The following is a 23098-nucleotide window of genomic DNA, read 5'->3' as shown; positions in this document are numbered from 1 at the left end:
AGTGTCTTGGTATCTTGGAAATACCTTTGATCGAGGGTATTTGATACTCTATTTTAATTACAATTCAGAGTACCTTGTACTTATTATCTCAAATATATTTTTGACATTCCGCCATTTTCCAAGTTTTTCGGTATGAAGTGGCGTGGGCGTGGCACGAACAAACGTAAAAAAATTTTCAAACAAACAAGTCCTCTTGCTAGTTCCGATAAGCTCCGATGACTTAAAATCTGCTCGTGAAAACATCGCTTTTGGGCCGATTGTGACTTATATTTTATAGCAAAGTTCGTACCAATGAAGGTTTTCCCCTCGCCTTCCCAAAGGCGGCTTTTGTTTCCATAGAGTTTACCCCCCCCCCCCCCCCCCCCGAAAAATCATCAAACAAAAGGTGGGGTCTAAGGGAAGTAAAGATGGCACCCTGAGTCGCAACGCAGACGGGGAAACGACCTACGAAAACAATGGAGACTTGAGTGTCGAGAAAATAACAAATAAAAAAAAAATATGAGAAGTGGACACACAAAAAATACATTTTTGTTTTGGTTTGTATATTTGACCCCGCTAGGGCAAACATTTGGGTTTTCTTTAGTTTCTTTTCTTTTTCTTTTCAGTTCGTAAGCGAACATTAATAAGTAGAGAACAGGACAGGAAACGAACTAAAAGCTGGATGACCTCTCAAAATGTCAACAAAGCGTCTCGCAACGTTAAGTGTCTTTCTGAACGCAACCTAATAGAAGAAGGTGCGACCACTGCCGTGGCTATTATGTGGGTTCTCTTTGTTATCCATTCACTCATATCCGTATTCCAAGTTCGTTCATAGTGAACTCCGCCTATAGGAAATATGGATTGTAGCTAAACGATACGTATAAGGTGCGCCGCAGGACGTGACATTAAGCCATGTCACTATTGGCCAGGCGCTCTGACCCGTTTGTCACTCCCCACCTCGATGTACCCAACACAAGGCCTGTGCACATGCCCACAGGCCTTTTGGGCATGTTCATATCATTTTTCTTTAATAGAGAGCGGGGCACAGTGTAATGTAAAAATACCAAATTAGTAAAGTGACGTTGAGTGCCGGATCTCTCCCGAAAGCAGTCACCAAAGGATGGGAGCTTGACCCCCTTGGGCTTTTGTGCTAAGCTGGGCAGAGTGCATGCTGCATGCTCATGCAAGCTGGAGTGGTAACAAAAGAGTCCCTCCTCCCCCTCACCGGAGAACACAAACTCCAGCCGAACGCTGACGACGCGTTCGGTTAAAGGGCTGTTTATACTGTCATAACGTCAACAAGCGCGCCCGCTCGTTCACGCTCGCTGACGCTGTCTGCAAACGGGGTGTCTATATTGCAACGTCAAGTTGAACGCGGCGCCGCGCTGAGCAGCTCGACGCGGGACAGCGCAGCTTGCGACGGACTTGGACATTCTCTACGTTCAACGCAAGACGTCGACGGCGACGACGGAGGCTATCCCAGAATCCCTCGCGCTAGTGTCTAGCTCATTCGGCAATCCGGTTGTCGCAGTCAGTCGGAGTGTGCGAGATGCTAATTTCTGAGATCTGAATCTGTCGTTCTTGCTGTGTGTCATGTGCTGTTGTCGTGTTCCCGTGTTGGTGTGCGTATTTAGCGTTCGTGCGCTTGACTGGGCGAGTGTGTGCGTGGACGCGGACTGCTTCCAGGATGTGCTACTCTCGATTCTCGCCTATCGACCTAACGAGTCGGTGGTGGTGGGCCGTGGTGTTGGGGTGCCGGCAAAAGCTGCAAGCTCAATGACGCGCCAAGGGCAGGGTTAATTAGAAGTAAGGATGACCTAATGTGTGTGCTATTTATAATCATGTCCCAGTCGCTCTCACCGGCAGTCGTTCCGGATCGAAAAGGCGTCGTCGAATGTACGGGAACGGCGAACACGGTAAAACCTCTGAACTATTTAGCCGGCCAGAAATTTTCGATTGGGCTGTCTCAGCGTGTAAACGGTCTCAACTTGTAAACGATAGTAGCGGTACGCTATGACAATTTGACTGCATCCTGTATGGTTTGTAAAGTGCGTTACAATTTCGAACGCGTACATTGCGTAATTTAGGCATCGTCCGTTCTTTTTGGTGTCCGTTTCTTAAGTCAGCGTGAAAGTCTACTATGATGATAACACACGGACTATCTATCAGAAAGAGGTCTCTGTGGAATATCGTGTGCATCGATTTCATCGAAGCATTCCGGCGGAATCGCCGGAGTCGCTTGGCACGCTTCCGGCGAACCTGCGAAGCGGCTAGGTTCGAGATACGCGATGTCGGTCTTTTTCTTTTGCTGTTCTTGTTTTTTGTTGACATTTGTATGACATTTATGATAAAATAAATAATGATTTGCACTCGTTATCACCAAAATTTTCTTGTTTTTGACTGCTAACCGCTACCCCAAATGCTTGTTTTGAAGCATGACATGACAACACGAGGGCGAACCACACTGACCGATTGGATCTAGGCTAGGTGGCGCAAGCTACCGCCCATAGATAACCCGTACAGACGATGGACTGTAAACACCATCGTTCGGGCGCTTCTCGATGCGGTGTAGTGGCCGGCGAACGTAGGACTGCACCGGCGCGCTTTGTATTCGTCGACGTTGGAGTAGAAACAGCCCTTAAGTCAGCCGAGCTCTGAGTCATTGTATTTGTTGTCCTCATCGATGTAGCTCTAAAGTTAATCGCTTGAGGCGCCACAGTTTGATCTCCTCCCCAATAGCTAAAGCGACCTCTTTCTTGTTGTCCCATAAATGTTTTTTTAACGTCTATCAGTGATATTGCCACGCCCGTTTCCCAACGAGCGTGTGGCCGAATGCTTAGAGCGCTTGGCTGTCGCGCGATGGTTCACGCACGGAGGCTCCAGGTTCGATACCAGGGAGCGGACTCCTCTTTTAGTTTTTCTTTCAACTTGACATTTTCGTGAGTTGGAGAACTCCGAGTGGCGGTCTCCGAGTGGCGGTCCGCGGTCAGTCTCGTCCCGGCGCTCGATCCTGCTGCTCCGCCGTCATCGACGCCTACGACGATACCATTTAGGGCACAAGTTCGCCTCATTAAGCTTTTAGTTTCTTCAGTTATTCGCAGCCTCATCACTCGTGACAATATACTGCTCCTTATAGTTGGACTGCATAAAATAGCCCTATGATATACTTTTTCTTTTTCCGTTTTGTGTTCTTGCGTGCTAATAAACCATACCGGTAACCAAGATATGCGCAGCTGTATAATTGTCGTTGTGACAACGACAATTATACAGCTGTAAGGAGACGTCGATACAAATTACGCAATGCGGAGGTATCTTCAAAAGTAAAAGAATTACATTTCTAAATATCTGTACTCTACTCAAGATACTTTACAGTGAAAGTAACTTGAGTAGTATATAAAATATTTTATGAAGCCGGTACTTAGTAACTTAACTTAAATAATTTTATCGAGTATTTTGTCCAACTCTGTTATGACTGAATACTCGTGTCATATGCGTAAAATCGTGGGGAGGGTTTCTTCCAATTTATCATAAGTGACTATTATAATTTTTTATTGATTTCATACCCACATCGCCCAGACAGAATTGCTGTAAGGTGTTACGATCGTTATTATGAGAACACTTCGGCTGCCCTGAACGCGAAAAGTTCGGTAAAATTTCGATATCGCCGTCTTGCACCGCCTTTGTCGCACTTTACATTATGCAACATGTTTTTTGCAGATTCTGTTAGTACCTCTCATTATCCTTGATGTGAAAGAGTTTATTAAAAAAAAATTGAAGATGGCCGTTCTAAGATCGCAGGTCTTAGGCGCCTCGGCGTCGCCGTCAGCGTAGCTGCGCGGTGCATTATAGGAAACGTACCATAATGCACCGCGGTGACGCGCGCGTTGCATTATGGTACTTTTCTCATAATGCAACACGCGGAAGGGACGAGGAGGTAGGAGGGGATGGGGTAGGAGGAAGAGGGAGGAGGAGCAGGATGGAGGAGGAGGAGGAGAGGGTACGGATGAGGAAGAGGGGCCTTACCGTCCCGTCCGTACTCTTCCCTCCTCCTCCTTCCCAACTCATTACAAGCAATTTCATGGTGTCAAATGGATGCTCTGTAAGCTCGCTTTAGTACCCGCGCTGCAGTACAGAACAAATGATCGGCATAGTCTATTTTTAGACTGGTTACTCGATTAGCAAGCCTGCCCACCACTAACGTCACGGCACTGAAAAGTGCGGGTATATTTGAATGTTGGTCTTTGCAACGTTTTTCATTTGCCGATTTCATAATAGGAGTTATGAATTTCGCGATACTCAATATTATACCTAAAAAGGTAGAGGCCAGAGATTCAGAGAATGCAGTTAGTTGGGGTACCCCAAAGATCTTGCCGGAGTACCACATTAAGAGTGGAAAACGAGAAGAATTTTTGGCCCCGTTCACATCGCCTTCTCATTGGCTTCTCGTGTTCTTCCTGCTGGTGAACACGAAGTGCGGTGGACATGGCCTTGTCAGTAGCGAGTTTGGCTTGCATCCGAAGGGTCGTGGCTTCGAATCCCGCTATAATTCTTCAAACGTTTCTTTATGGCAAATGAATTACTTCATAATGTGAAGCAATTTCAGACATCCGGCGACCTTTAATTCGCATTACATGTAATGTTATTTAATCATTTTCATTACACGCGTAAGGTCACGCTTCACCGGAGCGTTGTGGATTGTTTGAAATTGCCGCGGCAACGTCATGCGGCTGTGACGTCCTGACCCTATCAACCAATCAAGATCTTTGCGTCACGCCACCGACGCCGGCTTTACTGCGATACGGGCTCCTTAACGCTATCGCGCTATAATTTCCCACGTTTCCGCACTATCTTGGAAAAGGTAGTGGTAACACAATGGAATTTATGTTGTTTGGTGTGGATATTTTATATATAAACTTGGCCTCGATGTCACGAACATTGTCGCGAGTACCATCTCTGAAGGAAACACCTGCCAAAGGTTGTGTTCCAGAGGAAGTGAAATGCGACGCGTCATGTCTTTCCCCGTCCCACATCCCAGCTTTTAACCTGCTAATTCGAGCCTCTTTGTTTCTTCTAGGCATCTGATTGTTACCTTTTGCTTTGTCCTCTGGACATTTTTTGAACTATGTGTCTGAGCGATCATGCTGCCTTGTGACAACATTTCAAGCTCGTTCTTCCCGCAAGCGCTATTGGCGCATCTGGTTCAGCATTGGAACCCTCTTTAGAAACCGAAACCACGGTTTAATAATTGAAAACGAGCGTGTTGTTGAATTGGGACGAATACTTGATAGAATAAGACACCGAGGACGTGTACGAAAACAGGACTTACTTCATTGAGGAACAGAACGTAGAATGGCTCAAACCATGAAACCGCCCGCAAAAGTTTCAACGTTCTTTGACGTTGAAACCTTTGGGGGCTCATGAAATAAAGCTACCGCGTATTTCATGAGCAATTGGAATTTTAATTATGATGGAAATTCCAATTGCTCATAAAATACGTGGTAGCTGTAGTTTTCTTTTTTTTTCTATTGTTACGGTTAAAGCGCGTCACTCCAAAAGCTATTGAAGCTCGCCATGAACGTCACGTCGCACCATTAGTGAGATTTAGTATTGCCTACACTATAATCGGGGACTGGTTTCTGTGGCAATGGAGCCAAAGCTACCGAGCCGAAGCACGAAATTCCTCACTCCGTTGATCTATCATAATGTAAAAACAGCGCAAACAAACACGGAGGAAAAAGAAGAAACACGCAGACGGGACAAGCGCTTGTTCCGTCTGGGTGTTTCTTCTCCTTCGTCCGTGTTTGTTTGCGCTGTTTTTACATTATGATCAACGAATACCAATTAGCCCAACTCTCGACATTAATTCCGTTGAACTATATTCACCACGTCGTGTCACTGAATATCCTTCAATCAAAATACTTTGCTAGATGCAACTTAACCAACTTAAAATGATAGAATTGTAATATTTTCCTTCGATTTCACAGTGTTGCCGTAACTCTAATGAGGATGTTAGAAACCTTAAAAAAAAAAAAATAGCTGCATGTTTTTTTTGTTTTTTTTTAAGTTCGTCGCAGATTTTGTATTAGTTTTTATTTACTGCAAAACTAACATTATGTATTTCTCGTGTGTGGTGTATCGTCCATACCTTCCGTGAGCCCGCCCTTGTCTTTGCCCCGAAGGAATGTCGCGAAGTTTAGCAACCAAAAGTTCTCAAAACGAAACAAGAAAGTGGTGTGCAACGTGTACTTACAAGTGAGACGAAGTAAACCAGAACTCCCTAATGCTTCCGTATATCGGCTGGTTAGCGAGTTTACCGGCGTAAACGAGCAGGGGTTCGGATTAAACCCATGACCCCATGGGTTCTGCAGCGCGAGCTTTCACTATACGTGTCCGGAGCTGTTGCGCGCTACCGACGTCCCAAACGTGTTGGGAAGGAGACGCGGGTAACCTGCATGCCCAGTGGTAACAACTGAACGCGATTAAAATGGGAATTGACTTCGCGCCGTAGCGAATGTGTGCTCCTATTTCGGTATACCGCGTTCGCGCCAATATTTGTCAGCACCAGAGGAGTCTACGTATCAATAACCTCAAAACTGCCGCGCGCGGAAGAAGTTAACGGCATTCCATAAACCTACGCAGCATATCATCGTTTGTCTCAGGACAAGCATCGTTCGACGAGATCGAACCGCGGTGTTATTTGCCTTGTAAGTCGGTTCGAGTGATTCGGTGAAAGCCTTGGCTTGTGTGTAGAAATGGGTGAAACGTGTTGGGAAGAAGACGCGGGTAGCCTGCATGCTCGGCAATCGCGGTTCAGTTCCCCCAACCGCGATTCTTACTGTCCTGAGCTGCTTGGCGTTATACAAAAGTGCCGTTAGCTCTGCTCTCTCTCCCCTCTTCGCCCTTTTAACCCTAGGGTTATATTTATTGGCACGAAAACATTTCCCGGAGGATAGCAAGCGGAAGGTCTATGCGTTTGCGTTGGTGTTGAGTGTTCCCCACTTCGCTCGCGCAAAGCCCAAACTGCATCCTGGATTGCTGCACGACGACGACGCACACGAGCATCATGAAGCACGAAACTCTAGTGCGCATGCATTTGCGCCTATACGCATTGCTAAACTCGAAAAGAGCGTGACCTTTTTACAATGCAGTAAAAAAGACGACTCCATTTCCGAAAAACATGCCACAGCAACAGATGCTCGGCGCTTGCGTCAATCGCTATCATTGTTGCGCCGCTGTTGTTTTTGCGCCGCCTCTTGAGTGCGACCTTAAAGGTTTTCACGCCATTTTTGCTTCCGCTCTTCATTCCGCTTTTGTGTCCCATCCGTACTTCTTCTAAGAGCCTCTGCAGGTCGCTGTACCTAATTTGGCGCTGTTGGGACCCGCTATACGGGTCATCGAGGCCTGATTATACGGTGTGCAAGCTGGTCTGCTCGGATGATCGTCCAGATGCGCAAACACAACGGCAGGGCGTCTCTTCTTTCAAGTGCCCAGCCTTTAGCACGAGCTCGTAGCCTTTTGCGTAGCATCCTCTATACTGACAAAGCCTGACCGATCGCCACAAGACGCGGCCGCCGAAATTGAAAAGGTAAAGCGGCAGACAACGGATGAAAGGAGAGCCACGTGACAAGCGCCCCGCTGCGGCGAGATGCCGAAACACACTTGTCCCGAGCGATGGAATGTCCGCTCGTGCTCCTCGCGTTCCTCTCGCTGCCGCTTCTTTCCTCGGCCGGTTTGAAAACCATGTTTCGGCTCCTCGCCGCTGCAAAATATGTGCGCTGACGTCCAGGTTCCCCGAGAAATGCTCAGTGCTACCAGATCCTCGCGCTCCAAATTCGCAACTGGACACTCCATGGCTCCGTCGTCGAACTGCCAGGCTTTGTGAGCATACAAGAGGCTATGACTTTTGTCGTGCACTGGCGTCGCGTTCGCGCTCGAGGTTCACAAGACGCTGAAGAGTTACCGAAGGTAGAAAGAAATGGAATATATACAGCCTTTAACAGATCTTTCGCTAAATTACCCAAGCATCAAGGAAACCGCAGGTACACGCGCTGCACGTGCTAGCCTTCCCTATTCGGAGCGCAACTTCGTCTGCTTCTGGCACAGGCGTTGGAGTCATGTCAGAACGTCAAATTCTTATTGACTGACTGAAAAAAAAAATTGTGGGTAGACTTTGAGGCATCTTGCATTGAGGTCTACCCACAATCCTTTTAACCAAATCCAATGAGAGCTCGGCGTAGCTCTGACGTCACCACAACTCCTCCACAACGTTCCTACATTACCTCAGTTGTGGAACTCCTGCGGAAGGGGGTACCCCCCTCACTCACTTCAATCCGCCTCCTGTCGTTCGAAGCGCCATGTAGATTTTCGTTTACGAAATGTGTGTTCCGTAGAGTACGGTGGGGCGCCATCGAGACGCTGCGCTCCGAAACGTACGTATTCCATAGAATACACTACAGTTACCGAAGCAGCCGTCGGGCGCGTCGAACGATTGGAGCCGAGTGGTGGTGAGTGAGGCGGGGGTACTGCTCGCGCATGCAGCCTCAATGAGCAGTTCCGTAACTGAGCTGATCTAATAACGCTGCTCCTCCACAAGAAGCAGACGTCCAGCTCTCCACATAGGAAAGATTCCAAGTAAATAACCAAAATAAAGTAGAAGAAAAATGAACAGTCGAGGACACGTCTCTATTTTGTTCTTAGCCCGAGACTGAGGCAGGGAAAGAGGAAAGTTTCAAAGTCTCGGGCTAAGAACAAAATGGTTAACATCCACCTGCTCGCCTGCGCAATCACTACATTATCAAAATAAAGCGTCCGCGCAATGCGCGTGAAGAAGTTCTATATGTTTTAGATTGTTACTTTCGAATGGTTAGAGCAGAAGACGCCAGTAGGCGCACCGCGCGTACCTACTTTCCTTTTATTCTTTTTGATGCCTGAGTAAATCGGCAAAAGGCCTACTGATTGAAATGTATCCCTTAGAGAGCTCAGGTGGTGAAGCGGCGAGCTGTACAGGAAACGATTTCTGCCATTCGTAAGTTCACAAGTCGCTGGTTTTAATCCAGCTGGACGGATAGAGTTTATTGTTTTCTTTTAAACTCAGATGCGGCCACGGCGGCGGCTGGGCGCGATAATGTGATTTGATAGCGCCACCGGGCGTTTTCTGAAAAAGGACAATGCAATTTTTCGGGGAAAATTTTCACGAATAACTGTCCCTGTAATATCATCTTATAACTTTTCCGACTCTTAGCCAACCTTTCACTCGGAAGTCTCGGACGCAATGGTAGGCTACCGTTATTCAATCGGTATAGTTGCAATCTCTCTAATTATTTCTGATATAGGGGCTTCAAAGTTTAATGGAACACGAGGTAAAGCAATGTCCTACAGGATGAGTCAATTGAGTCGATGGTTGTTTGAAGGGACCGTATAAATAGGTTTCTGTGCGTATCGAGCTAAGGTTTCACACAGAGCTGGCCGAAGAGCGTGCATTAAGGCTATAAGCATTTCACTGAACAAACTTCTCTGAGTAAATAGCTAGAATAAAAAAAATACTTGAAGTTTTAATACAAGGCGGTCGTCTGCTAATGAAGGCATGGCCTCCGAGATCCCAATGCGCACGAACGCTTCTCCGGCGGTTCCATTCGTGTGGAGAGGGCGTAATCGAAAAAAGAGAAGGTGGCGACGTTTCCCCGCGTGGAGGTGCTTCCAACCCGGTCATCGACAGCTTGGCGCGAGGCAGAAGAGTTCAAGAAAAAGGTCTTGTTACGTCGAATTACTGCAACTTCTACTCACGGATTTCCGTGTATTGTAGCAGGCCGGTGAACAGCCGCTTTAGGGAAGTAGATAGACAAGTTGTGATGCTTATTTAATTTTACATAATCATCTGGACATGCGGCGGCTAGAGTTACAAAAGTGCCTTTTGATATATTTGACTGCAACCTATAAAAGTGAAAACAAAATTACCTCCATAAATACAAAATTCGAATTTCCCTAAAAAAATCGTTCTGGATTTTTTTTTTCATTTCTGCACGTTGTGTACGTAGCTTTTTTAGTATTTATAACGCGATTTTCGCGGATCATATTGCTGTCTTTGCTTCAACTAGATGTACCTTTAAACCGGGGTCACACTGCTTATACATTATACAAAAGATGGTCTGCAGATATCAATCACCATGATATCCGTGATTCAAATCCAGTGTGCCGAGTATCTCCTTGAACTCGTTGCTGTGAGCTTTTCAAAGCTCAGATATCGTGGTGACTCAATTTATAAGCAGTGTAACGCCGGCTTTAGAGAAACAAATATGGCGGTGAGGTACGACCACCCCACAGTGATTTCGCCATTTTTTATATATACATATATACTTCATGATAATTGTAGGTACTGATTTAAAAGGTGAGGCGATATCTTGTAAACGTCTAGTTTTTGGAATATGTAGTACACACCACCGTATCCCGTTCTCCACCTTGTGATGTAACTAACTGATATGCAAACAGAGAATGGGATTTTAAGAAAAATAACTCTGGTTTATTCATATGATGATGATGATGATGATTAACGGTTTAATGGCGCAGATGCGACGAACGCCATGCTGCGCCAGACTACAAGGCTAATGCGACTCACAGTAACGGTAATTGAGAGCACACATGGAGCTGATGTTTTATATATTTATGGTGAACAGAAAATGCAGTACTTAAATTTTGTGTAGAAGGCCACTTGCTTGCAAAAAGTTGAGTACCCGATTGAATGGAATGATGGGATGCTCGGCCTAACAAAAGTGTTATATGGAAAGGAATCTGATATGTAAAAAGCTCTGGAAAACAGGCAAGCCTGTTCTGCTCAAAGCCTGGACAGGCGCACAAAATATGCAAAATTGTCAAAGGCTCACCGCAATGCTCACAGCTTGGAGCATCTTCTCTACAAAGAAGATGTCCGTGAGTCAGGAAGGTGTGGCCGAATCTAAGACGGCACAAGAAAACCTCATGAAAACGGTTTTTACGAGATGAATTTTCCCACAACCCCAAAACTGGCTTAATAGGATGTAGCTTATTTGCACTCTCTAGGTTCCACTCAGATTGCCAAGCATCGAGGAGAGCTTTCCTAAGGAGGGGTTTGATATCTTGAAAGGGTATGCCCCGTCGGATTTCTAGGAGATTGCTTGCGGAGGTAGCCAGCTGGTCTGCTTTCTCATCGCCTTTGATCCCAACATGGCTTGGGATCCAGCAGAATTTGATAACAAACCCACGCTCTAAGCAACGATTGATTTTATAGCGTATTAGCTTAGCGAGCATGTTTTCTGTATCTCTTACACAACAGAGGGCAAAGATGACACTTTGGGAGTCTACAAAAGGAATTGCCTTCATTGTTTTGCTGGTGGTGATATACTCAATTGCAAGGAGAACACCGTATAGCTCCGCAGTAACAATACTAGCCATGCAGCTAAGCCGCTGGGCCTGTATGAAACCTTCTGAATAAACAGCCGATCCCACTGCAGAAAACGCCTTGGAGCCATCTGTATACAATTGAGTATAGTCGTCATATTTATTCTGTAAGTCAAGAAATTCTTGTTGAATAAGCAGAGGGGAGACATTATGCTTGCTATACCGTGTGAATGACCAGTCGCATGATACTGGAAGCATTTTCTAAGGGGGAATACTCTCGGCATTTTGGAGAAGGTTAATGCCATGAAGGTCGATCGAGACCGAGAGATGACTGATCACTGTGAACACGAAAGCTCAATGGCCACACAATGCTTGATTTATTTTCAAAATGGCGAGCAAATTGAGATTGCTGGAGAGCAAAAAAGGTTGGATGGTGAGGATCAGACAAAATCCTGGAAGTATAGCTCAAGCCCAGGTACCGCCGTCGCTTGGAAAGGGGCATCTAGTGAGAGTCCGCGTACAAGCTTAAAACAGGCGATGTCCGAAATGCACCCGTAGCGTGGCGCAAGCCGAGGTGGTGTACTGGGTCCAACATCTTCAGGGAGGATGGTCGCGCTGAGTTGTACACGGCGGCACCATAATCAAGACGGGATCGTACCAAAGCGTTATACAAGCGTACCAGGCATGGTCTGTCAGAGCCCAAAGCTTTATGTGACAAAATTTTCAGGATGTTTAGGGATTTCAGGCACTTTTGTTTCAGTTCCTTTAAGTGAGAGATAAAATTCAACTTCTTATCAAACATGACTCCCAGAAACTTATGCTCGGCTTTAACTGGTATAGGTGCTCTGTTCAATTACAACACTGGCTCAAGGAACAGCCCTCGTCGAAGAGAAAATGGAACGCACACCGTTTTTCCGGATGAAAACCTGAAGCCATTTTCGTCGGCCCACTCACTGATCTTATTAATTGCTAGCTGCAGCTGGCGTTCACAGCGGGACAGATTACAAGAGGAAAATGATATCTGTCGGTCGTCGACATACAATGAATGTTCAATGGACGGTGGCAGTATTTGAGCAAGGGTGTTAATCTTTAAAACAAATAATGTGACACTCAGGATGCCCCCCTGAGGAACCCCATTTTCTTGAACAAATGTGTCCGATAATGTGGTGCCTAGTCGAACCTGAAAGGTCCGCCCAGTCAGAAAAGCTTTTATACAACGCAACATGCGGCCCCGTACTCCGCAGGCATAAAGGCTCGCAGGATTCCATATCTCCAGGTTGTGTCGTCCGCCTTCTCCAGGTCAAAAAACACAGAAAAACAGTGCTGCCTCTTTACAAAAGCCTCCCGGACCTCGTCTCGAGGCGCACGAGGTGATTTAGAGTAGACCGGCCTTGGCAGAAACCACACTGATTGTTATCAAATAGGTTGTGTTCTTCAAGAAAAAACACCAGCCGTTTGTTGATAAGTCTTTCGTACGTCTTACCAAGACAGCTCGTAAGGGCGATTGGGCGATAGCTCGAGCAAAGAGAGGGGTCTTTGCCAGCTTTCAAGAGGGGGGTATAACATGTGCTCTTTTCCAGTATTCAGGGAAGTAAGTTCTTTCCCAGAGAAGGTTGAAAATCTAAGCAGATGTTGTAGGGGCAGCTTACGAAGCATCTCATAGTGGATGAAATCAGGACCTGGGGCAGACTGTTTCCTGATGTCAAGAGCCAACTCCAGTTCACGGAGCGTAAAGGGCAGGTTGTGTGGTGTAGAGGTTGCCCCCGACATAACTATTCGCTCGCATTCTGCTTTCATTTTAAACTTTTTAAAAGTGGCACGGTATTTTCAGAACTCGAAACGCTCTGGAAGTGAACGCCAAGAGTATTGCCCAAGTCTTTCAGTGATATGGGAACAGTCTTGAACAATGGAGGGATAATAAAACAGCGGTAATCCCCTTTGATTTTGCGATAACGGTCCCATACCTCCTTTGCGGGGACAAAGCTGTTCAGTGAGGAGACATATTTCGTCCATGATTTCTTTTTTGCTTGCCTTCTAGTCCAGCGGGCTTGAGCTTTTCGCCTTTTGAATTTGATCTTGTTATTTACGGTGGGGTACCGTCGAAATATGCCCCAAGCTTTGTCTTGTTTCTTCATTGTCGTGGAACATTCTTCAGTCCACCATGGCCTGCACTTTCTTGGTAATTTCCCAGAGGTGCGAGGAGTACATTGGTCTGCAGCCTCAATTATCTTTTTAGTAACATAGGCTGTAGCATCATCTGGAGACAAGACAGATAATAAAGAAATATCAAATGTTGCAGATGAGCAAAAGAGTTCCCAATCCGCTTTGTCAAGGTGCCATCTCGGCGCACATTCTAAAATAGTTATAACAGCAGCAAGGCTCTCTACGACAATCGGGAAGTGGTCGCTTTCGAATGGGTTTTCTAAAACCTTCCAAGAAAAACAAGGAAGCAGAGATGGCGATGATAAAGATAAGTCGGTGCAGGTGAAGGAGTTATGTGCGTCACTAAAAACGGTTGGAGATTTTGTGTTTAAAAGACAAAGATTCGATGACAATAAAAGTCGTTCTATGAGTTCTCCACGCGAATCAACTCGTGCAGTGCCTCACATGGTGTGATGAGCATTAAAATCCCCTAATATTAAAAAGGGTTGTGGTAGTTGGGCAATGAGCTTTTGAAGCTCAAGCATGTGCATTGTGATCTGTGGCGGAAGGTACAATGAAACAACGGTGATTAAACGGTCGGTCAGAACCCTCACAGTTACTGCCTCGAGCGGAGCGTCCAGGGGCACCTCGGCACATGCCACCCCTCTCTGCACAACAACTGCCACACCTCGGGCTGAATGAGATGATGGGCGGTCTTTACGAAAAGTGTGATAGGACTGTAAAACATTTGAATAACTGGAACTCAAATGAGTCTCCCGCAAAGCCAGAGCTATCGGTCGTAGCTCACTAAGAAAAAAAGTAATGTCATCAATGTTGCGTAGGAGACCTCGACAGTTCCATTGCATAAAAGAGAGATGACCCATAAAAATTATTTAAAATCGATAAAAAGTCGTGGGCAAAAGTGCATAGAAATATCGGTGTTGCTGCCTTTTAGTGAAATCCCCTAAAACCCATAAAAAGTTAAAAAGATACCTTTATATAGTTCAGCTAATTTTCTTTCGGAGCTAAGATCCGAGGAATATTTCTTTCCTTTCTATAGCATTGCCCTTCTGTCGTTCTGCGGGCTCACCCGCGGAAGACGACAAGGACTCCGCTCCCGAAGGAAGCAAGTCGTCATCTGAAGCTGGACTGGCCTCTTTCATTTTCTCTTCCGTTGATACATCTGGGCCCTTCAACGAGACTGCCTCGTCAGAGTGACCCGGCTTTCTCGGATTGTCGGTCAGGCGAGTGGGCTGTGCCGGGCCTGCGCCTGACGGGCCGGCAGGCACCTGGCAAGCAGGTGTCTGCCAGGTGCTTGACCCCACCTCTACACAGGGGTGGCAGTTTCCATGCTACCCTCGGTGGATGGGACATTGACCTCTATGGCCTCCTCCACCCCCTGTGTAGGGGAAGGAGGGGATCCCTTTCGGACTTGGGAACGGGTGGGGTCAAGCACCACCCGAACCTTCGGGGCCAGGCGTAGCGGAAACGCCTTGAGCTTCGTGAGCTTCTGTGGGGCATCAGGTATCTGAGATCCCATAGAAGTCTCTGTAGGGGTGAGGGGACTGGGTAGGCACTCAGTGTCTCTAAGACTATACAGGGTACCCACCGATGGCTTTGACAGCGACCTAGTCCCCCTGACGGCCGCCTCGGCGTACGTTCCTCCTTGAAGGAACGAAAAGCGTTTTCGTGCTTCATGGTAGCTCAAGTTTTCCTTTGTTTTTAATATTGAAATTTCTTTCTTCTCTTTAAACTTCAAACACGATCGCGAGTAAGCAGGATGGGCACCAGTGCAGCTGATGCACTTAGGGGTCGAGCTGCTACACGTATCTGTTAGGTGGCTTGTTCATGCACACTTTGCGCAGGTTGTTTTTCCGCGGCAGGTGGCAGAGCCATGACCAAAATGAAAATAGCCCGCCTTGATACTTTGTGGCAGCACCGGGGAAGAGAATGTAAGTACTATATGTTTTGTTAATCGCTAGTTTCCGTCTTTACGAAGCAGGATTCGTCGTACTGCCGTTACTCCTTGACTGGAAAGACCTTCCAAAATCTGCTCGTGACTTGACTCCAGCAAATCATCCTCGGAAATTACTCCTTGGCAACTATTTAATGTTCGATGTGGAGTGACGGAGACTCTATACTCGGAAATCTTGTTTAGGTCCAAGAGGGCAGCACTCTGTGTGCCATTTTCCACTTCAACAAGCAAGTCACCAGATACTAGCTTCTTTGCTTTGAAGTTTTTGCCTACAAGGGTTTTTAGGGTTTTTGCGATCAGAAAAGGGGACAACTTCGCAAGAGGTTTTTCTTCTTGTTCAGAGTGCATAACAAGAAATCGGCTAAAAGTGTTCTGTACCGGTGAAGACTTATTCAGTTTTTCTTCGGTCCGACCCCTTTTCAGGGGCCGATCAGAGGGTTTAGAACGGAGGGGTGCCATAAGCGGGCAAATAATGTTCAGAATCCGCGGTGCACCGCCCACCACCGAGCCCAAAAAGGGGTTAGGTAACGCACCATAACAAGAAGGGCTCGGCTGGAGACGTTACGCTAACAGTGCTGCCAGGAAACTATACCCAAGTGTGGGTCAAGACAGAGGTCTATTGCCACCCAAGGTTAGCCCTTGCCGCCAAAGAGCGGTCAAAAAGGAGTAAGAGAAATGAGTGAGAAATAAAAGAAGCAGGAAAGGTAAAGGTAAAAGATTGGAGGGGATAGTAGAAGAAAAGGCGACTAGACTGAATCATCCTGGTCGGGCCTTACCAGGACCCCCGTCTACAGGAAGCAGGGGCCAAAGTGGTGTGTTGCCTCGCCCGGGGGTCCCCGAAGGGTCCAAACCTACCCCGGGCTCGGCTCAACCACCAGGATGCCCTTTTCCCTGGACACGGGCTCGCCACGCACAGCGAGACGTGGGTGGGTCTCACCCACTTTTTACTCAGGGTCCGTAATGCAGCCAATGTGGCTGGGGTCCGTGGTGACGCTACTCACCAAGCACCTAGCACCTAAGGCGCAGGCGCCCCCTGCGGGGCTCGGGGTCCGTGGAGACGCCACTCTCCAAGCACCTGCTTTCACAGGTGCCCCCTGCGTGGTGGTTTATTTATATATTCCATCCTTGTTTCAACCTGGTTTATTCAGTGTTCCAGCCTGGTACATTTAGATTCCAAGTCTTGAATTTTTACATTAGACGCAAAGTACTTTGCAATGCAAAAGCTTCAGGCGGTTTCTTCCCTGTCTGTCATAGTCATGCTTATGCTGATCAGGAATGGCCTTACAAACTTTTCTATTACGTAGCAGCTTGGGCGAGTTGGTTGCACATGATTACACACACCACAGCGCACTATAGCAAACAACACTCACACCTTACGCACAAAAATAAAGCAAAATTCAAACAAACCGCGCTGACTGGCAACTCTTTTTATATAACTTTCTCTTCTTCAACCTCTAGCACCACCGAATTTCCCAAATCACGCGCACCGATCTCCTAGATGCCTAAAAATGTTTTCTCTTTTTCTGTCAGGTGTAAAGATGGTGTACTTATACAGTTGTTGTAGTTCCTGGCGATACGTTCTGCTTCGATAATTTCTCGAGTTAATTGGTTTCTGTTCCTACCTAAAATTGTACAGGATGGCAGGTTAACGTCGCACCCACAATCCCGACAGTGTATGCCTAGATGCCCTCAGTTGGCTCTGGAGCTGTTGTTGTTTTGTTCCCGGAGTCTATCATTAAGGCATCGTCCGGTCTGACCTATGTACACTTTCCCGCACGAAAGGGGAAATGAGTACACCACTTCATCGGCACACTCAACGAACCTGTTCTGATGGTTTTTGGTGCAGCATACTGTTCGGTGGAAATCAGGTGAGTTGACTTGTTTACACAAGTTGCCAAGCTTATTGGGAGCAGTAAAGACGACATTGATGTTGAACTTGTTCGCGATTTTCTTGATGCCATGGGAGAACCTGTGGAAGTTTGGAGGCACGACAGGTCTCGTAGATCTTTCTCTGGCTCTTGGTGTGACATATGATCTCGTATTTTTTGTTTTCAAGATGCTCTCAGCAATCAATGTTAATAATGACGTGGGATATCCGGCGGATGTTAATCTGGAAATTTGGGCATCGAAGCTTATTGAAATAGAATGCTCGCAAGATTTTTGAAGAGAGTTACTTAGACGTAATTTGACGATTCCTCTTTTTACTAGCTTAGAATGTGCCAAATTGTACGGAAGGATTGGTTTTTTACTCCTTGGCTCATATTTCCAGCATATATGAGTGTGTTGTAAATTGAGCCTGAGATCGAGGAATCGGATTGATCTTTCTTCCGGAAGCTCATAAGTAATTTCCAGTAGTTTTAGGCAGTTTTTAAAAGTTGATAGAACACCGGCAATAGTGGTTGGAACATTACTGTTCTCGGCGTCAAGAAAGATCAAATGATCATCGACGTACCGAAATACTCTAGCAACTCTGGTGGAGTCAAGCCAATTGTTCAAGAGTCTGTTTTGGTGGGCGAGATAGAGATCACTTAGCACTGGGACGTGGGATATCCGGCGGATTAACATCCGCCGGATATCCCACGTCATTATTAACATCGATTGCTGAGAGCATCTTGAAAACAAAAAATACGAGATCATATGTCACACCAAGAGCCAGAGAAAGATCTACGAGACCTGTCGTGCTTCCATACTTCTACAGGTTCTCCCATGGCATCAAGAAAATCGCCAACAAGTTCAACATCAATGTCGTCTTTACTGCTCCCCATAAGCTTGGCAACTTGTGTAAACAAGTCAACTCACCTGATTTCCACCGAACAGTATGCTGCACCAAAAACCATCAGAACAGGTTCGTTGAGTGTGCCGATGAAGTGGTGTATTCATTTCCTCTTTCGTGCGGGAAAGTGTACATAGGTCAGACCGGACGATGCCTTAATGATAGGCTTCGGGAACACAACAACAACAGCTCCAGAGCAAACTCAGGGCATCTAGGCATACACTGCCGGGATTGTGGGTGCGACGTTTACCTGCCATCCTGTACAATTTTAGGTAGGAACAGAAACCAATTAACTCGAGAAATTATCGAAGCAGAACATATCGCCAGGAACTATAACAACTGTATAAGTACACCATCTTTACACCTGACAGAAAAAGAGAAAACATTTTTAGGCATCTAGGAGATCGGTGCGCGTGATTTGGGAAATTCGGTGGTGCTAGAGGTTGAAGAAGACAAAGTTATATAAAAAGAGTTGTCAGTCAGCGCGGTTTGTTTGAATTTTGCTTTATTTTCGTGTGTAAAGTGTGAGTGTTGTTTGCTATAGTGCGCTGTGGTGTGTGTAATCATTCTCTATTACAATCCTAGAATTTTTTTGTCTCAAGGTCCATCTCTTGTAGCGCAAATAAAACTCCAAAGCAAATTTAGCTTCGTAAAGAAAAAAGAAATATATATATTTCCCTGAGTAAAACTAACCATGCTGTATTTCTTTGTTTGGAGCGCAGCTCTTAGGCGCCCGTTTCCGGCTTGAGCGGCGTCACCGTCGGCGTAACCGTGCGTTGTCACTGGTGACGTCATTAGTGACGATGACGATGGAGACGACGTCATCGGTGACGATGACGGTGGAGATGACGTCATCAGCGACGATTACGATGACGTCATGAGTGATAATGCCGTCATCAGTGATGTCACTGGTGACGTCACTGATAACATCATCAGTGACTATGAAGACATCGCAATGACGTCACGTGACGTCACAGGTTACGTCACTGATGACGTCATCACGATGACGATGAGGACGGAAACCATCACATCCGTTATGTTGCTGGCACTTTGTGATGTAACTTGTTATGCAAAAAAACAATAAGATATATATAAAAATCAGTTTCTTTTATAAATTTTTATCTTGTTTCAAACTTGTTTCTTCGTCATCCCAACTTTCAACCTGGTTTATATAGATTTATATACAGAATCCAAACCTTAAACGCTTTAGACATCTTTTTTTCTTTTTTGCTGATCTCCAGGTTTAGGCAGCTTGTTAAAAAAAAATAACCCGATCACCCCTTCCTGCGACCAAATCCGCACGGAAAGGACGGAAAAACAAAAATGACAAGCAGCAGTAAACTAAACCACGTGTCACAGTTCAAAAGAAAGGTAAAAGTCGCGAAGGGTTTGGACCAAACGCGGACAAAGTTCTAAACTGCTCACTCTCGCTACGTATAACCTAAAAAAAAATTTAAAAAAATATCGCCGTCTTTTCCGGTGGTCCGAGAGAAATTGTTCAGGAAAAGCGCCCCTCAGGGAACCTCTGCTCCCAAATTGGGGATGCCGCACTCGTACGTACAGACAGGGGCGGATCCAGACCTCCATTTTAGGGGGGGGCGGATCCTTGGTGTAAAACGGCGGGGGGGGGGGGGGGGGGGGAGTGCTGATATTTTTTGTGGGGTTATTGTTTTTACTAAACTCGGCTACCATAATATAGATCTTGAGAGCTTTTGTATCGGTTGACCTGTCGGGGATGAACTCTTTAAATTAAAACATTTCGGGTGACCACGCTAGAGGTAATTGTATCTAAAAAATTGTGGTGGCACTATCCTTTCTGAAACTTGGGTTTCAGACCGACACTATGTGAGCAGTCGATTTAGGGCAGCTCAAAGACATTGCCTTGGCAGACATTCTGGTTGGAGCTAGTGCTCAACTGCTGCGGCAACGGGAAGAGCGGCTTAAATCAATGGAGCGAGTACGTTGCAAACAAGCGACAAAAATGGCCCGGCGGCTTCGACGCTGCTCGCGGCGCCAAAACACTGTCGACGCAGCGAGCGAAACGAACGCTGCCAGGCAAGTTCGTCGGTTGTTCGCCGTATATTTGGAATGTCCAGAGCGCAGCACATGTGGCATTGCCAACCCAAACTCGTGTTTTCACGTGTTCTGGATGCAACTCGAGAGAACGAAAGCGAATAATTGTTGAATATGTCTGAAAGCATGCTGCAGTTCGGCAACTATAACTTTTAAACTTTGACAAGACCTTAAACCAGCAATGGATCCTTCCAAATTATATTCAACTGCACTTCGTCTGGATATTTTCTGTATGAAAGGAACACTTACTTGTTCCTGGGTAGTTAGCTCATTTGTCAGGGTCGAGAGGACAGGTGCAGAGATATGATGGGGCAGAGCGGTTGTGCGGTCGGCGAATCTCAACTGGGCTAAAGGCCGATCACGACTGCAGCATGGACGTTTGGGAGTCGGTGTTCACTCGAACGGGCACAGGCACTGTCTATTTAATTTATGTGTAGTCGCATCTTTGAAAGGGCTCGTTTTCCCCAAGTCCCTAAGTAGGGAATTCGAAGCCGCAGTTGGAAACCAGCAAGCCCCGCCTCTGTTCCGTTCGACAGAATCGACACACACATATTCGCCCCAGCAAAGCCGCACGAAAGCTCTGCCCTCAAACCACAGAAATCGCGTTTAACTCGAAAAGTGAAGACAGCGCCAAGGGGAGACAAGGGGTAGCGGGCGCCTTTCCTGAAATATGTCCCGCCACCCTAAGTTGAAACGGCATTGTCTACACATCAATGCCTACGGCGTCGGCTTGAGGACCCCGTGTAAGCAGCCTCCAGCCTTTAGAGTGCTCGTACCGTTTATCTTTCTTTTATTAGCTTCCCGCCACGAGAAGTCGTACCGCAGGCAGTATGAAGCCCATTAAGCGCGATCCAAACCAACGCCTCTTTTTGCGCCTGTAGGTCGTGCGGCTGCGGATGTGACGCATTTCGTGGCGTTTTCGCTGTTTCCGGGCGCGCTTTGTGAGTCAGAACCGTGCGCTTTGGTTTGGACGGGCGAAACTTCGGCACGAGCGCACAAGCAAAGTGCAACTGCGACCGACTGGCCGGCCAGACGGCGAGAGAAAGAGAGAGAGAGAGATCGCGTTGTCATGCTGGAAGAGAATAAAAGGGGGGTGGGGGGGGGGGGGGAGGAGAGGGCAGCCAGACGGCGAGAAACGCGGAGCCGGAACTAGCTTGCACTCCACCGATTGGCCGGGACACAGGAGCGTTCTACTACGTCACCGCGCGTTTTTGTGCGCGTTGAGAAAGAAGTTGAAATCAACCAACTTTTTTGTGCGCGCCCGGAAGGAGCGAAGAAGCGGCGCGACGTCACAAAAATACGTCACATCCGCAGCCGCACGACCTACAGGCGCAAAAAGAAGCGTTGGTTTGGATCGCGCTTTAGAGGAAACATCTCTCCCTTCTGGCGTGCGTCGGCTTCTTTCTGTATTCCGCGCTGCAGCGCCGATCCTCAGTGAGGGACGGAGGCGAGGACGAAAGCGGGCTTATGTTTAAGCCAAGGTCGTGGGGAAGTCCGGAGCGTCTTCAGGAGAAGCTCAGACCCAGACTACACTGTACCTAGAGCATTTGCTTCCTCTCTTAGTTGAGAAGAAAAGCAATTGGTCACCTGGTTGTACAAGCTGCATCCTGCGTCGATTGCTTACATTTTTTCTTCGAGCTGACGAAGAACCCCGGGGGGGGGGGGGGGGGGGGGGGGAGTTGCCCGACGAGGCGTCTGGGGGGGGGGGGGGCGATCACCCCCACCGCCCCCCCCCCCCCCCTTGGATCCGCCACTGCGTACAGATGGTTTACGCCGGCGAGGGTGCACATTGTGTAGGCGCGTATGTGTGCGTGTTGATGGGCCAAAAGAAACGCCGGACCGCTAGTCCTCTGGAAGAGCGTTCGCTGCACACACACCGAAACGTACAAAAACATACACGCACAGACAAATGCTTCAGCATATGTTTTTTTCTTCCCTGTGGTTCCTCTGCCAACCCCCCGAACACACTTTCAAAAATCTTGTTGCCAAAAAAAAAAAAAAAAGTAATGGTCGGCTTTGCCCGCTTTGGCCTGCCTCGTAGACTTGAATGCAAGGCCCGCACCCGACCCGGACCCTTCATGAATGTAGCCATGGAGCCTGAGCCCGGCCCGCGGGGCTCAGGCTGCATGGCTACTCAACTAACTTGAATCGACTGTAATCTAATATTGTACCATGCTCTTCTAAAGATGAGAAAAATGTAATATTTAACATATTTAACTATTATCAGAAATAAAAGATATATCTTGAAGTGGCACATTTAGCAGAAAACATAAAGCGATATGCGCTGGTACATTGAGGAATATATACAGAAGAAATGCTTACATGTTCTTGCGATCGCCAGGATCCATACACTGTGTTTGAGCATTGCTAGATGCATGGACGGTGATGTGTAGTACGTAAGTCAGAAAATTTTTGTTTAAGCTCATTTTTCATCACCGGCAAGATAAAATATATACAGATTGCAAACACAAAAAAATAAACGCTGGAAATTTATCTTATTGCAGGTTACAAACTTCTGAGCTAAAGGGCAGCTTCTACTTGCAGCTGGAACCTGTGACGCGCCCATGGCGTCAGTTCGTGGGGTTAATGCAAGCAACTTGGTTCATTGACGCATTTAGCAAGCCGTTAGATATGACGTGCTCATTAGCAGATGGTTTGAAAGCACGCTTGAAGATGCAAACCTGTTACGCATAGAAGACACAAACAAAACAGTACGCAAAGTCATATACGTGTGAGTCTATTCCCTGTGTAAACTCCTGCCAATTCTGTTTTTCGGTGTAAAAAAG

At 46.8% G+C, this 23098-nt stretch overlaps 1 protein-coding gene across 1 annotated transcript in view; it reads right to left on the bottom strand.

The window, feature by feature from the left end:
* Positions 1 to 22689, bottom strand: part of LOC115317254 (papilin-like) — a 40360-nt gene extending 17671 nt beyond the window's left edge. Inside the window, exon 1 of the mRNA XM_040205247.2 lies at positions 22635 to 22689. Within this exon, the coding sequence (XP_040061181.1) occupies positions 22635 to 22689 (55 nt within the window). The remainder of the gene's footprint in view (positions 1 to 22634) is intronic.
* Positions 22690 to 23098: the final 409 nt, after the last annotated feature.

Source organism: Ixodes scapularis, unplaced genomic scaffold (assembly GCF_016920785.2).
Source record: "Ixodes scapularis isolate PalLabHiFi unplaced genomic scaffold, ASM1692078v2 PGA_scaffold1__304_contigs__length_218370807, whole genome shotgun sequence".
In the NCBI taxonomy this organism is placed as follows: Eukaryota; Metazoa; Arthropoda; class Arachnida; order Ixodida; family Ixodidae; genus Ixodes; species Ixodes scapularis.
The sequence above is the reverse complement of the archived record's forward strand: the minus strand, read 5'-3'. Positions and strand labels throughout refer to the sequence as shown.